Source organism: Pelecanus crispus, chromosome 4 (assembly GCF_030463565.1).
Source record: "Pelecanus crispus isolate bPelCri1 chromosome 4, bPelCri1.pri, whole genome shotgun sequence".
Taxonomy (NCBI): domain Eukaryota; kingdom Metazoa; phylum Chordata; class Aves; order Pelecaniformes; family Pelecanidae; genus Pelecanus; species Pelecanus crispus.
Window position 1 is genome coordinate 33083014 of NC_134646.1, and position 16889 is coordinate 33099902.

At 42.9% G+C, this 16889-nt stretch overlaps 1 protein-coding gene across 1 annotated transcript in view; it reads right to left on the reverse strand.

Moving 5' to 3' along the window:
* Positions 1 to 3275, reverse strand: part of BMPR1B (bone morphogenetic protein receptor type 1B) — a 31530-nt gene extending 28255 nt beyond the window's left edge. The window contains exon 1 of the mRNA XM_009493575.2: positions 3133 to 3275. Coding sequence (XP_009491850.1) covers positions 3133 to 3275 — 143 coding nt within the window. The remainder of the gene's footprint in view (positions 1 to 3132) is intronic.
* Positions 3276 to 16889: the final 13614 nt, after the last annotated feature.

Below are 16889 nucleotides of genomic sequence, written 5' to 3' on the forward strand. Positions count from 1 at the left end.
ATGTCCACATTTTTATATAAACGTTCAGACTACTGGTACTACAGGCGGGGTCTATACTTTAATAGATAAATACCTGTGGTAGCAGACCAAAATCTTCAGGTGGAATGGCAGACTGCTTTTTATGAGACATTTTTAACAGTGATTGCGATAGGACTAGCTATTTTATTCTAAGAGTTTTAATTTAAATACAGCTGGAAACACTTTCCTATTGAACTTCCACAGCCCTCCTTGCTCCTGGGCACACAAAAGGCTTCTCTGCTTTGGTGAGAGCCCCAGTAGGGACAGTGCCTGATGCTCTCCAGAGCCCACACCCTAGCTATTGATGTGCTCAGTGAATTTCCCAGGTGTCAGGGCTTTGCCAGGCCCTTGGGTGCCCCAACACACCCTGGCTTGTCCCTCCAGGGCTGGCAGATCCAAGCACAGCCCAAAGCTTAACATACTGATAGAGCTGACAAGAGGTTTATTTTTTTTTTTTTAAATACAATATGTAAAAGGCTTTTAGTGGCTACATCTGAGGGAAGCAGATAATTAATGCAATAACTTTTAATCTGGAGCCGTTAATTTATTCTTCAGACAAACACAGTGTGATCGATACTGCTTGAACTTCAATATGGGGAAACTTCCTTTATAGTGAGGTTCAATGAGAATTCCTGAGTGCTTTAAAACTGTGCCAACACTTGTTCAGGCTAGGATGAAATATTAAAGTTACTGCCTGACTAGTAGGATGATCCCAAAACACTGGGGAAATGAATAATCCCTGCTAACCTGGTTAGTCTTGGTCAAATCTTTTGATCTCAACCCAGACAGCTAATAACCTAATAACTACTCTTTCCCAACAGCAGGCTTAGGACCCTCTTCTCTCTGTAACATCCCATTTCACTTTTCATCTGTAATTCCACCTATGTAGTAGGGAATTTAAGAAGCAAATGATTACAGACTAACAGTTAAGCAGATGTAGGGAAAACAAGGGGTTTTGTGTCCTTCATACCTCACTGCAGCTCTCACACCAAAGTAGGGAGAGCCATAGCAATGATCACCACCCTGAAAAGGATTATTGCTGACAAGCCATGAAGGCAGGGTATTTAATTTAAATTAATTTTTTTGTTTTATATTACTCCAAACTTTTCAGCAATTTTTCACTTATGCTGTTGCTCACTGGGCAAGTGGCAAGGTGGATACTGCTCAGGTGATAGCACAGGGTAGGAAAGAAGAGCAGCTCTAATGCAAGTATTTTGACTGTTTCCATTTTCCTGGACAGAAAAGTGATTAATATTTGATGGGTAAATTCCAGTTTCAAGTATTATTTTGATGTCTAAATTGGAAAAAATAATTTTGTCACTTAAGTAGAACATTCAAGCCTGAAATGTGCACAGATTATGAAGACAAAAGGGGTTATAATTTTGTGTTTTACTACCACTTAACTGCCTATCCTTGGGCATTAACACCTAAAACCAAGTTTGGCGTTTGACACTGTGAGGGGGACTCTGAAAAGAGTTTCTTGCAAGTATCACAGTGAGAGAAAATGCACAAATCCATTTTAATAGGACATTTACTCATAGTTCCTGGTAATATGAAAAATATTTAATGTCAATGATGCCTATGAAGCAATGTGCAACAGCAGGCCTATCCAGCTGGAGTATAAACCTTGTTCAGCGGGTTCCTTAACATGGATCCTTTTATGCTTCCTAATGCATGGATTTAGAAGTCATCTGCAACTTCCCTGTTACCGTGTGTGTGAGACAGCACGTGTGAAAGCAGTGGCTCTTGCTGGGCAGGAACAGGAAACAGCTGATTCACGCTGCAGGGGATCTGCAAATTGATATCAGAGTGGGGTTTTACAGCTTTTTAAACTGACTGCCATGTGAGAGCAGTTAGGTCTAACTCCTGGCTAGGCATTGGTTTGAAGGAAGATGATAGAAAGGGGAAATGGTATTTACAGCTGTCATCAAAACTTTGATACACTTCAGTGTGAAACTGCAGGCCAAGCAGAATTAAGTCAGGCTATAAAACAACACTCAAAAATCCAACAAAGCAATCAGTATCTTCAGCAACCTTAGGCTTTCCCCACCTATCTTTTTAATGTGCTGCCTTGAAGAGCTGACACAATGTTAGACTGTCTCCCCTCAAACAGCACTGCACACCCAACCGGCACGTCCACCTGGGCTCACATCTGTGCCCTGCTTCCGTGCTTCTCACATTCCCACAACTCCACTAGGCTATAGCTGATGGTGAATATCTCCAGCATCTTACCTGCTCTAAGTAAGCAGAAAAGCTTAAATTCCTCATGTGGAACATGAAGAGCTCAGCCCTACTTTGCTGCAGCTAAAGCAAACTGTACAGGCACCTCAAGCCCAGACAGAGGTGTTTGACCACCACCCTCATTCAACGGCAACAGTGTGTGTCCAGCAGCTTGGACCCACCACAGGTACCCTCAGTCACCTCTGCTGCTTCAGGCAGTGGCAGTGCAACACAGACCAAGGCTGAGCCTTCAAGGGGACTGCGCACAGCGGACATGCTGCTCCCCCAGGGACACAGGTGGATCTGAGGAAGCAGAATCCAACCCAAATGAGAAGTTTGTAGTACTCTAAACACAAAACCAAACAGAAGGCTACAGCTAATATAAGAAAATACGCAACACTTCACCTCAAGAAAAAGATCACTTTCCTTTTAGCATGGAAGCAAGAAAAAACCCCCCAGCCTTGAAGACCTACAAAAGATAGCTTAGCTATTGCAAAGACACACACCCAGAGCAGGGTTCTTGTAAATGGTGTTCCACAGAGAGTGATTATAAATTTATAAGCATTTACTGACATTTCAATATATCTCCATTAAGTCTCCTCTCATTAACTGCATGCACCTTTAAAAACAAACTCCTACCTTCAGAATATTTCATATGCAATGAATTAATACAAGTATTATCTAAAACTGTAAAGATGTAAACACCCTAACATAAAAATACAAGTATGTAGCTAGTATCTAGGTAAAAATTACCTCTGATTTTTAGACACAATGTATAAACAACTCATTTACATATTACTGCTTAAACAAAAACTGCAACACCCAACCTGGGACTGCTGAGCTACTGCAAATAGATCTTCCCATGTTTCACCACCAAATATGTATCTCACAAACCTGCAGGTGCTGTTGACCGAGTCCTCAGGACAGTGGTGGTGGCACTGACAGGACAGCTTCTTCTGCGAAGGGGCAGGTGCCGTACTCTCACCATCTTCTTTTCTGGTCTCCATGCTCAACTTGCCAGAACTTCGCAAGGGCATGTTGTCTAGAAAATTGGCTATAAATATAAAGGGGGAAAAAAGAGAAACGGTTCTAGGCTGGATTGCAAGACTTGGAATGAAGGCTTTAGAGTATTTCTACTCATCAAAATTTGAGAAAGTTATTTGAGCCAGGTGTTCGCTACAGAGCGGTTTTCTGTAGAAGCCTCGGAAATGGTTACCATGTTTGAGGTTTATTGGGCCTCTGTGGCATTAAATCAAAGGTGCTGATGTTCAAGTTCTGCTGCTGCCAAAGAGATATGTTGTGCCTTTCAGATTGCAGAGTACAGCTTTTCTCCTATTGCATTACGCAGGACAAATCCTTGGCTACACCTTTGCGCTTTCTTTGTCTCTATACTTGGCACATATCTACGTCCACTGAACCCCATAAAAATGAGTGGGATTAATGGTACTCCAGGCAGAGCAGAACATGGGCATACAATTTAACAAAGATTTAACAGAAAGTGATGTTCTTTCAAGTTCAACTACTTGGAAAACAAGGAAAAATAGTTCATTACTATTAAAAAAAAATTCTATAAACAAAGTAAAAGGCAAGAATGTCTTTTAGAATGAACAATGCTGAACTATGTGGAGGTGATTACTTCCAAAAATATCAGAGTACTGAATCTCCATGGAGCTGGTGGAGTGCAGCTAGAGCTGTTGGTGATGGGCTAGGGGCTGTTTAAGTGACCCCCCCCCCCCGCCCCGCCCCGCCCCGCCCCGCCAGCTCTACTCATAAATATCAGCTTTCAGTGCTTGTGAATATTTTAAGCCTCAAAGACAAAAATGAGATCAGCATGAAAAGCTTCAGCTGGCAGTTTCTCACTTTCCTTTTGCTTCCCTGTAGGAAAACTTACTAAAGGGTCATTTACGAACAGCTGTCTCCAACAGAGTAGTTGAAGAGCAGGCTTGAAATTCTTGATTTACTGTTAAGTCTTTAGAAACAATTGGCATTATTATTATTATTTTGATTGGCTCCTGAACTGCTGCTTTGACTCTAATTAAAATCTTCCCCAAACCTCCATCATCTGGACTGATATATTGTGGAGCTGACAGAAAACTGTATCCTTTTCAGCTCCCTACAGAGAGATGGAGTGGGCAAACAGGCAGAGGTGATGGGAACAAGTAAGCTACTCTTCAGCGCTTGGATGGCAAGCAACAACTGAGGCGAGAACAGGCCAAAAGGTCCTGAAGCAGTGAAAGGCTGGAGGAAGAGCAGGGCTGTTCAACCAGCCCATGCCCTTAAGAGGACTAATGAATTCCATCCAGTCTGTGCTCCTGGGTGCATGGGACCAGCCAGTGCCCTGAGCACAAGTGTGCATGTCATGCACCCCAGCTGCACACCCCTCCTCTCCTGTGCCAGCTCCGGTAGGAAAGCCCTGCAAATGGACAGGCACTGGCAGCAACTGGCAGACAGGCTTTAGTTTTCTTCAGTGTAACAAGAGACATGCAAGCTTGTCCTTAGCAAACTAGGAAAAAGCTGAAACTTGTTAGCTCTGGGAAATGTGGGGCTCTGCACCTAAGAACAGCTCATTTAGAGAAGTGTTAGCTTTTTGAACATTACAGTCCTTCCAATCCTTGCATGTTCCTTGCAGAAGAGGTATATTAATAATATTAAGATGATACACATGAAAGACAATCATTCACCATATCAGACTATAACACCTATGAAATGCAAAACTCGTACGGCTTGATCTTTGCTCAGGACCTATGTATTCCACTGAAACCGAATGGATTTTTTTATTAGCTCACCTCTTCTTAAAATCAAATCAGAAAACTAGTTACAAAACATATACAAACTATGGGCTTGTAACCCTTGTGCCCAGCATCAAGATATCAGTTGGATTCATGATACAACTGGATGTTGAAGTCCCATACTGTTTTTACTAACATTTGGCAAAATTACAACTAAACGCATTAGTTCACTCAAGACACATTGTGTATCTGTGTACTCATAGCTGTACCTTAAGATGCAGTGCGTGCCTAAAATAAGAAAAAATGCACTGTTGTTTGTTTTTTGTAATATAATTATGATACTTTAAAATGCAGCCTGTGTACAACAAATTAGTATCAACAGATGTTTGTCCCTGGGTCACAGGATTAGAGATTAAGTAAATTCTCTTTCAATCAGTAATTTTTGTCCGTGTTATTTTGTTACCATTGAACAAGGAATATTCTATGATTAATATTCCTGTCAAGGATTTTCAGACTTCAAGTTCACAAGGCAACAAAGTGAACTCACAGCTCATGAGGCAACTGAGTGAAATAGTTTGCTTTGTGTATCATTTGCATGGCTATCTACAGTTTCAGCAGGGATCTTTCCTCAGCAAGGAGTGCAAAACCAAAAGCATTTTACACCTAGCACAAAAAAAAAAAAGCAAAGGTTTAATTAACACCTTCAGGCGCTTTCAAATGTGTAAATTTAGACAACTAAGTACCTTCCTCACAATACATACAACTGTAGGTAATTCCTTTTTTTCAACAAATCTATAAGGCAGTCATACTCCAATGCAATCCGTGCTCATCACTCATCAGGGATATGATCATGAACAGCTTCTGCAGAACTTGCCATAAACAACAACAGCTTACATCCCTAGACCTGGCTGTAGTCTTAGTTAAAATAAGACAGGTGGGAGCTGCTGAATTAGAATCAGAAGTCTGAAGCACCATCAAAGCATCACAGGTGGCTATTTAGAGATGTAGTTTGGTTTTAGAAAACTTAGGACAAATAGGCTGGCATTCAAATTTACACTTTCCAGGAGTCTGAAGTAGGGATGTAGCCTAGGACTTTGCTTTCAACTAATGCCCAGGGTCAAAACTACTTCAAAATCATTGCAGTTTAGTGTTGAATACATTAAATCAAATAAAATTAAAAGAGGTAGGAATAAGATACTTTCAATCAGGCCTTTTCCTAGCTTCTAAAAAGAAAAAATCTTCTTACTCCATTCTCTTGGTCCTTTCATGCCTTAAATTCCTGGCTGCTAGCTAAAAAGAAGGGCAGATCTTTTGCCTCTGAAATTCAGATGTCTCACCCAGCAGATGACTGTGGAACATGTAAGAACTCTTCTCCCACTCAGAGTTGAGTTTCAACACTGTCTTTTGACTTCTATGGCTGCTTGACTTCGGAGCAGAAAAGATTTTCAGCAGTCCCTCCCCCAAAATGTAACATGTAGGAAGAAACCCACAAGAACTTTCCAGTCTGGCAACAAGTTCCTCCTGATTTCAGGTGAGAAATGTGCAGTTTGGGATGGTGAACAGTCTACTCCTCTTGTATTTGGTGCTGTGCTGTAACAAGCACATGTTGGTGATACAGCCCTGGCTCTGTCTAGGGATTAGAAGCCCTTTGGGTCCAAGTGCCCTGAAAGCAAGAGATTGCAGGGTATTTAAGTCTGGACACTTCTCTGCTGTAGCCTACTCTGTTGCAGTCTACTTATGGCCAGCTTCCCGTCCCTGATGAACTGAGCAGAGCTTGGGACAACTGCAGAAGAACAGTGGTATCAGAAATAAGGTTACTGTAGTCTGCTGAGAAACTTAGTGACTGCATCAGGGAATTAATCAAAACAGTTGAGAGTCTGAAGGTCACCATCAGACTGGTATACCTTCATCAAGTTCAGTTGATTTTTCTCAGCTTATCCCTCTTTTTCCACTAAAATTCACCAGCATCTACAAAGAGCCTTCCACCACAAGGACAGGCAGGTGGCCACCAGGGCTTATATGTCTCTCTGAAGTACTGCTCCTGAGAAGGATTTTCCTCTATCGGACTGGGACCACTCAAAATTGTGATGTGATGGACTCTGTTATGAATCTCTGAGAATGGGAACTGTGTGCTCAGAAGCAACATGCTACTGTGGTTTTTTTCCAAATGTGTTGGTGTGTGTCTCTCTCTCCATGCTTTGCTTCACCTGAGCTCCTTTACAGAAAGGCATGTCTACAAAGATCCTGAAGCCAGGAGAAGGAAAGTGAGGAAAATTAGAGTGCTGTAAAATGAAAGCATTATCCTGGATGACCATGAGAATGACTAATGTCTAGTCTAAACCCCTACTAACCTCCATGCCAACAAATAATCCTTCTTAGGTATATTCTTCCATTTTGCTTCCCATCCCTCCTAGACTTTGTGGTAATCTATGAGCACTAAGCTTTTGCATCTAAATACTTTCTCATGTGGCAAACCCTTTCATGGTTTTTAATTTTGTTTTGCTACTATTTGTTTAAATGATAGAGAAGTGATCACAGATCCCCACTCCACAATCACAGTGGAGTAACCATCAGGATGAATTATATCTTGCTTTTAAAGAATGCTGTTTAATGTTGGTTTGACAGGTCTGTAGACAGTGGTACCTTGCACACAAAAGGAAAATCGCCTACTTAAGCTTTGCATTGACTCACAACGAAATGACTCCCAAAAAAAATTTGATCTAGAGAGCCCTTCTCTTAGTATATATTCAGTCCTCAAGCTCTCTGCCATGGCTGCCAATAAGTACTCCAGCCCCTGCCAACTGGAGCCATAGTTATGCGATTTGGACAGGAATTTCTCCACTAGAATCTGGATAAAGCCCAATAACTCATTTCACGCCGGCCCACAGCCATCAGATGGTAATGACTTTTGGGCACTGCTCTGATTCAACGAGTCTGGTAATGTAGGAGGTGAAAAGCTCTGTATTCTGTTACTCTCTATTCTGTGGTCCAAATCTTAAGCCATCCTGTTCCCAGAGGATGAATAATTAGCAATAGTTATCTTAACAGATTGATTTCTGCGCCACAGCTGTGTGATTTATGTGCTGTCTATGCAGTGAAAAAGCAGATCTTCCATGACCTTGCATGGGTTTGTCAGGAGAAAAAGGCAGACTTGCTCCTTCCTGAAACAGATGCAAAGGGTCACAAAAAAGTCTGTTCAGAAAAAAAAAAAAAAAAAAAAAAATCAGAGTGCTGTGTTCTTCCTACATAAGGTATTCAAAGCCTCAGATTAATGCAGTACCATCCATTCACATTTTCCCAGGCCAATAACAACATTTGGCTAGCAACAGCACCCACTGATGGGGAGTGATGCTTACTGCTTCAGAAAAGGTACACACCTAGGAAGCTTTGCACATCACGGAATGGATGTTTCAACTGCTGTTTTGGACTGGAAATTAAGTACACTCATACAAAGGTGTCAGAACAGTAATTAAAAAAAAAAAACACCACCCAAACTCAAAAGAAAATCAGTCAACTTGATAAAACTGTTGGATGGAAATTTTAAACCACAAGGTTACTTCATCTATACCCTGCACTAGCCGGCAGAGGTAGTGTGCTTTTCCTCAAATCATACTTTTATTAAAATACGAAATTAGCATGCAACACCCTGCTAGAGTTTCCTATGCTATATCATAAACTGCAGCCTGATGACTTCCCACCAAGCCAGGGTTATACCATCGACATGATTGTTTTAAGAGAAAGGGAAATAACTAACTGCTAACTCACTAGACTTTGCAGTCATCAGATAAAAGAATTTCCATGGGGTGTTTTTTGGCAAATAGTCAGCAATGAAAACACAGTGCAGTTAAAGAAGTTGAAATAAATTGTATCTCTTGACTCAGCCTCATCTACTGTGTAAAATAGTCAAGAGGTAACAGTAAAACACTTTATGGGTGACCATCGTATAACAAGAGAAGGAAAAATGGATCATGACAGTTTCCCTTTGCTGGATATTCAAGGCTACCATAAAACTCAAGGAAAGGTCAGATGCCAAGACTGGCATACTTTTGATCCAAAACCACAATAAACAAAATCTGGCATAAAACCACCAGAAAAATGAAAACAATGTGTTCTCCTTTTCAGTGTGTGACTGTATTGCACTAGTGAACCCAAACTGAGGTTGGTATCATATGGTGTTTGAAAATAGCTGTACCCTGATATACATCCACTGTAATAAATTGGCATGCTAAAAAAATTGTAGCTTTGCTGGGCTTATCATGTACGATTTGCTTCATTTCCCACCTATGCTTGATTTCCTGTACACCGAAGTATGTAGAACCTACACATTGCTCCTTCTGATTGGTACATTTCAAAATTTGAGGTGGTTTTTCTTCTATTCATGATGCAAATAAATAACATTTACAATCTGATGTAATTTTAAATAACCTGTCAGGGTAGTTTTCTTAAAACCTGTTTCTGTCCATATTCGTAGAATTGCCACAGAGTGCCAATATAGCTACATGTACATGGCACTACTTTAAATAATGTATTTATTTTTCAGAAATTGCTTTTGCATTTGGTTTGAAAAGGATAAGCACCCTTCTCCAAAAAGTCTGTTTAAATCACCTTAATGACACATGACGTTATTAGCTAAATTATTTAAGTTCAGCATGGAATGTGACAAGCTGTGACAAAGCCACTGAGACAAGACCCTTCAAATGAATACTCATAGCATACTACTCGCAACTTAAACTGACAAAGGCTTCTTTGGTGTCATAGCCCATGGAAAACACATATGTAATTTGCCGTCCACCATTACATCACAGTTTGATTGAGTGTTACTTTTTCCTGGTTTCCTCTCATTTCTGCTACCCACAGTTAATCTTCGACATATTTTTCATTTGGAAGAAAATGAGAATTGGTTGGCACATTTTTCATAGCATGAGATAGCATACCAACAGAATAGAAAAAAAGCACAAAAGAAAGACGACTTTAAAATTTCTAAAGGAAAGTACATGCAAAGTGTTTTAGCCTGCTGGCTTGGACTCAGTAAAGTCTACCCCTACCTACTGCAATTCCCCATTAATAAAGAATTTCCCCAACTCTGTCAAATCTCTCACTTAATTCTATCTTCTACAGTCCTTTGGTTCCATCTGTAAATGTTCCATGACAAAGAAAAGCTTTTAAAATGTAAGTTTTTAATATTTGAAAAGATTAATTAAAAGGTATTTCACATAATTCTCACTCATATATCAACATATTTTCTTTATTTATAATCTCTTTTCAAGAGCCACATTTTACACAGCAAAGGTAAAATGTGTTGGAGCTACCACTATTCTGAATTGTGTGTTCTTGTACAATTCAAAATGAACAAACACTTTGCAAACATTTGTGTGAAAGCACTACTGTTTGAGGCATGTATGAGGACAACAGGTAATAAAGCTGGAACAGTGAGATGCAGATATTTCAAGAATACTAAGGTGACATCCCAGGTCCGATCTGAGAATGACTGACTCTTCTGACTTCATCCCCAGAAGGATTTTGAGCCATAACAGAACATCACTTGAAAAAAAACAGAGGAAAAAAACAGGTGTGGCTAGATCAGACCTCTTCTTATCTCCCCAAAGTGTTACTATTTAAGGTACCAGAAAATAATTAGAAAGGGATATTTACTTCAAAGGCACGCTAGCCTAGCTTTGTGAGACAATATGCAGAAATCTAAGTTTTCCATGGTGGCATTACTTTATATATTGCCTCATTTATCAATTTGGTTCATATTGAGTGCCTACATTTACTTCACAGGATAGCTTCAGATACAAAATAAGCTACTGCATACAGTGTACAAAGGCACATTAAGGGATAGTCTCATGTCTGCATCAAAATTACAGTATTCCTCACCACAGATAACAAAATCAACTATTTCAGTGAAATTGCTGAAGCATTTTCTTTGAAAGAAGCTATTTTTATCTCTCACCATTTTTATGTACCTGAGCTTTTTCATTGCTTTCTCAACAGCATCTTGGGAAAACGTCTAGCTAAATAGCATCAAAACTCATGAAAGTATGCCAGCCAAGGCTCAGCTGTAAAACCCCATCTCCCATCTATGAGCATCATCTGATCAAGACAGGGAATGGAAGCTCAGGTACCAAGATGTGAAACAGTCTGAATATTAAGCTACAAACAGCAGAGTCTGTGCCACACTCTTCATTTAGAACATTTTTATGGAAAGAAAGATAGGAAGATTGGATAGGAGCACAGGTTGTGTTTTCCTCTATCCCGTCAGTGGCAGCAAGGAACACTGAAAGGAATGGGAAAACTCACCTGATTAACAGGTGGCTTAGAGGCTGGTGCCATCGCTGGAATTTTGGGTTCTTCGATCACAGGGAGGTCTACACGGCACCGGGCCTGCTGGCGGCTGATGGAGATCGGCTGTCTCCAAGGGGGAAAAGGATTCTCGCCCAAGAGTTGGCGGGACTCATTGAGAGGGCTTTAAACTAGGTTTGAAGGGGGAAGGGGATATAAACAGGCCCGCTAGTAAGGAGCCCAGGGGCGGCATGGCAACATTGGGGGCAAAATCGACAGCCCAGCTTAAGTGCATGTACAGCAATGCACGTAGCATGGGCAACAAACAGGAGGAGCTGGAGGCCCTTGTGCAGCAGGATGGCTATGACATAGTCGCCATCACGGAAACGTGGTGGGACGACTCTCATGACTGGAGTGCTGCACTGGAGGGCTATAAGCTCTTCAGAAGGGATAGGCAGGGTAGGAAAGGCGGTGGGGTGGCTCTGTATGTTAGGGAGTGTTTCGACTGCATAGAGCTTGACAGTGGTGATGACAAGGTGGAATGCTTATGGGTAAGGATGAGGGGGAAGGCTGGAAAGGCGGATGTCCTGTTGGGAGTCTGCTATAGACCACCCAACCAGGAGGTAGAGGTAGATGAGGCATTCTATAAGCGGCTGGCAGAAGTGTCGCAATCGCTAGCCCTTGTTCTCATGGGGGACTTCAACTTGCCAGACATCTGCTGGAAATACCACACAGCAGAGAGGCAGCAGTCTTGGAAGTTCCTAGAGCATGTGGGGGATAACTTTCTAATGCAGCTGGTAAGCGAGCCTACCAGGGGAGGTGCCCCGCTTGACCTGCTGTTTACCAACAGAGAAGGGCTTGTGGGAAATGTCGAGGTCGGAGGCCGTCTCGGGCTTAGCGACCACGACATGATAAAGTTCTCAATTTTGGGTGATGCTAAGCGGAGGGGCACCAAAACTATTACCATGGACTTCCGGAGGGCAGACTTTGCCCTCTTCAGGACCCTGGTTGGGAAAGTCCCTTGGGAGGCGGTCCTGAAGGGCAAAGGGGTCCAGGAAGGCTGGGCCCTCTTCAAGAAGGAAGTCTTAAGGGCGCAGGAGCGGGCTGTCCCCGTGTGTCGTAAGACCAACCGGAGGGGAAATCGACCGGCCTGGCTGAATAGGGAGCTTTTGCGGGGACTCAGGGAAAAAAGGAGAGTCTACCGCCTTTGGCAGAAGGGGCGGGCAGCTCAGGAGGAGTACAGGGATCTTGTTAGGTCCTGCAGGGAGGAAATTAGAAAGGCAAAAGCCCAGCTAGAACTCAATCTGGCCAGTGCGGTAAAAGACAATAAAAAATGCTTTTATAAGTACATCAGCAATAAAAGGAGAGCCAAGGAGGATCTCCATTCTTTGCTGGATGTGGGGGGGAACATTGTCACCGAGGACAAGGAAAAGGCTGAAGTACTTAACGCCTTCTTTGCCTCTGTGTTCAACAGCCAGACCGGTCATCCCCAGGGTACTCAGGCCCTTGAGCAAGAGGATAGGGATAGGGACCAGAATGGAGCCCTCATAGTCCAGGAGGAAGCAGTTAATGACCTGCTATGCCACCTGGACGCTCACAAGTCTATGGGGCCGGATGGGATCCACCCAAGAGTACTGAGGGAGCTGGCAGAGGAGCTTGCCAAGCCACTTTCCATCATCTATCAACAGTCCTGGTTAACAGGGGAGGTCCCTGATGACTGGAGGCTTGCCAATGTGACGCCCATCTACAAGAAGGGCCGGAAGGAGGACCCGGGGAACTACAGGCCTGTCAGCCTGACCTCGGTGCCGGGGAAGATTATGGAGAGGTTCATCTTGAGCGAACTCCACAGGCAAGTACAGGTCAACCAGGGGATCAGGCCCAGCCAGCATGGGTTCACAAAAGGCAGGTCCTGCTTGACCAACCTGATCTCCTTCTATGACCTGGTGACCCGCCTGGTAGATGATGGAAAGGCTGTGGATGTCATCTACCTCGACTTTAGCAAAGCTTTTGACACCGTCTCGCATAATATCCTCCTCGGGAAGCTGGCAGCTCACGGCTTAGACAGGCATACTCTTCGCTGGGTAAAGAACTGGTTGGGTGGCCGAGCCCAGAGAGTAGTGATAAATGGTGTTAAGTCCAGTTGGCGGCCGGTCACGAGCGGTGTTCCCCAGGGCTCTGTTTTAGGGCCAGTCTTGTTCAATATCTTTATCAATGATCTGGATGAGGGGATCGAGTGCACCCTCAGTAAGTTTGCAGACGACACCAAATTGGGTGGGAGTGTCGATCTGCTCGAGGGTAGGATGGCCCTGCAGAGGGACCTGGACAGACTGGATCGATGGGCCGTGGCCAACTGTATGAGGTTCAACAAGGCCAAGTGCCGGGTCCTGCACTTCGGTCACAACAACCCCATGCAACGCTACAGGCTTGGGGAGGAGTGGCTGGAAAGCTGCCTGGCCGAAAAGGACCTGGGGGTGTTAGTAGATAGCCGGCTGAACATGAGCCAGCAGTGTGCCCAGGTGGCCAAGAAGGCCAACAGCATCCTGGCTTGTATCAGGAATGCTGTGGCCAGCAGGAGCAGGGAGGTGATTGTCCCCCTGTACTCGGCGCTGGTGAGGCTGCACCTGGAATACTGTGCCCAGTTTGGGGCCCCTCACTACAAGAAAGACATTGAGGTGCTGGAGTGTGTTCAGAGGCGGGCAACGAAGCTGGTGAAGGGTCTGGAGAACAAGTCTTATGAGGAGCGGCTGAGGGAACTGGGGTTGTTTAGCCTGGAAAAGAGGAGGCTGAGGGGAGACCTTATCGCTCTCTACAACTACCTGAAAGGAGGTTGTAGTGAGGTGGGTGTTGGTCTCTTCTCCCAAGTAGCTAGCGATAGGACAAGAGGAAATGGGCTTAAGCTGCGCCAGGGGAGGTTTAGACTGGAAATTAGGAAAAATTTCTTTACGGAAAGGGTGGTCAGGCATTGGAACAGGCTGCCCAGAGAGGTGGTGGAGTCACCATCCCTGGAGGCGTTTAAAAAACGGGTAGATGTGGCACTTCGGGATATGGTTTAGTCTGGTCTACCCTTGATTAGTCTAGAGTGGGCTTGGTAGTGTAGGTTAATGGTTGGACTGGATGATCTTAAAGGTCTTTTGCAACCTAGATGATTCTATGATTCTATTTCTATGATTCTAAGATTGCTGTTAACATCCAAAGCTAGTTATTCCTGCTTTTAAGCTCCAAATCCCCACACACACTTGCAATTCCAAGCAGCAAACACCGAATGCCACCATCAGGAGATCATGCAAACATCACTGCAAGCAATCTTGAAAACTCTCCTGAACACTAGCAACAGGGAAAAAAAAATACAGACGGGAAGCAATGCAATGTGATACCATTACTGCTAAACTATGCTTTGCTATCTGATCTTTAGGAAAGCATCAAAGATTGCAATGGGCAAGCTGTAGTTTTTACTTATCATTTCAGGTGATATTTAGATTGAGGCATTCAGACAATGGCATTTAAAAGAAACAGCAACAGACAGCTTTGACCCTGTGGCTCTCTTAGATGTGTTTAATAAATCATTGTCACTCCTGTTCCCTTTCCCAATGAAAAAAACCCCAAAACATCATGCCAATAGCCAAGACCAAAATAGTGCCTGGAAGATAAAAATATCAGCTAGCCATTTGCACCCCAACATCAAAGACTGCACCTGTATATTAAAATATAATTAGCATGTGCACATCCCATGCTTGCAGAAGACAGTGCCAACGCTATTCAGAGGTGCCAGTGCCCTTCTAACTGACTGGGTTTGGCTGTTCATGAGTAGATGTGACATATCCCCAGCTCAGCCTAAAGAGCAACCTACTTCATAAATCACAAACTCCTTTCTCAGTCCTACTACATTGGAGTTGGTCCCTCTCACTTCTCATAAGCATAAATTAAACAATGAAGACATTCAAAAAACCAAAACTCTTATATAGCTATTTTATGGCACAAGCATGCTATATTTTTAATGGCTTTTTAAAGAATTTTATGCCCATACATAATAACTTTCTTTAAACTTGGTTTATTGATTAGCTTATCACAAGTGCTTCCCAAATCATGGGGATGATGATGCTTCCTACCAACTCCCCTCCCCACTTTTCCTCCAGTGCCTGTCTATCTCCCAGAAGGACAGACTATTTAGTGTCTGAAAAAATACTAGTACATTTTGATAATTTTTCATGGATGGACACCACCGGCATCCCTAAATCCCATGTGTTTATGACACACTCAGCAACTAACTGTTACTGAATGAAACGCCCAAGGATCTAGAAGAATTTTTCTTTCTGGAGGCAAATGCCACCCTGCCAGGTCATCAGGCCAAGAAGTGTTTTAAGTAACTGAGCAAGTGACAGTATAAATTCTTGCCCTGTTCAGCTGCCAAGGCAGGGACTGAATCAAACTGACTGCTGCTACTGTTGGCCTCACCACACATGCTGAGTAGGGATTTGAACCACATGTGTAGAAATCATAAGCGATGAAGAAGATCTTTGTGTTCGTGAAGGAGGGCTGAGGCACAAATCTTATCTTCTGCAAACGTGGCCGAATGCAACAGAAAGTGTCACTGACTGACTTTGACAGAAAACAAATAAATCCATTTAAAGGGCGAGGAAAGCATCTCTGTTGCAAACCAGAATTAATTGCATGCATGGAACAACAATAATCAATTCTGACCGCAGACATAAGCGCTATGGTTTTCCTGATGCGTTCGAGCAGCCTAAAAGCATTTCCCTGTCTGAATGCTTCAGAGCATCGGCTGAGCTCGTGTCTGGGCGGGAAGGAGGCACATGCCACCCGTGCCCAATGACGCGGCCGCCAAACCATCAACCTGTCCCTGCTGTCAGGCTGCCACACTCACCCACCCACTCGGGTCTCTGGAAGAGGAGGAACCAGCCATCAGGCCCACTGGCTTTGCTTGCTTTGGTTTTTTCCAATGTCATACAGATACATCTTCATAATTACACTTCATAAAGCACCTCAGAGTCTAAGAAGGAAAAGTGAATTGCAAACACCCTTAAAACTTGTATCCCACGTGCTCTTCTCCTTGACCAGAAGTTTTCAAAAGCTGCGTGAGCACCCTTCTCTCCTTAGGCTTTCTCTACAGAATATGAAGCAAGAAACAATTCTGGTCAAATGTTAAACTGTTTTTTTTTTTCAGCACCCAGCCATATATGAACAGTGATGAAAAGTTTTAGGGGAGAAAGTACATTTGTTTTTATTATATAGCTGGTTTTCCAATTAACTAGTATTTGAAAGATATAGAACAGATGCAGCATTTTAATAAGCATTATTGACATACCCACATGCACTATATATTGCTGAAGTACCTTTAAAATTAGACAGAAAGGTGTCTATTGCTAAGGCTAAAACCAGTCCCAGCTCTGTAATTCATCCTCAGAATGCAAACCTGGCATCAAAATTGGTCTATTATTGCTAAAACATTTATTTTTAGATTAACTTCAAACCTAAAGATCAATATAAAAGCACATTTCATGAGAAAAAGAGGAACATCCTTTTAAATTCAGTGTCAGGCTGAATGCCAATTACCAGATCTTCTAAAAATCTCTTTTTTTTCCTCGTTCCTCACCAAAAAAGGGAATAGGAAATCTCTTGTTT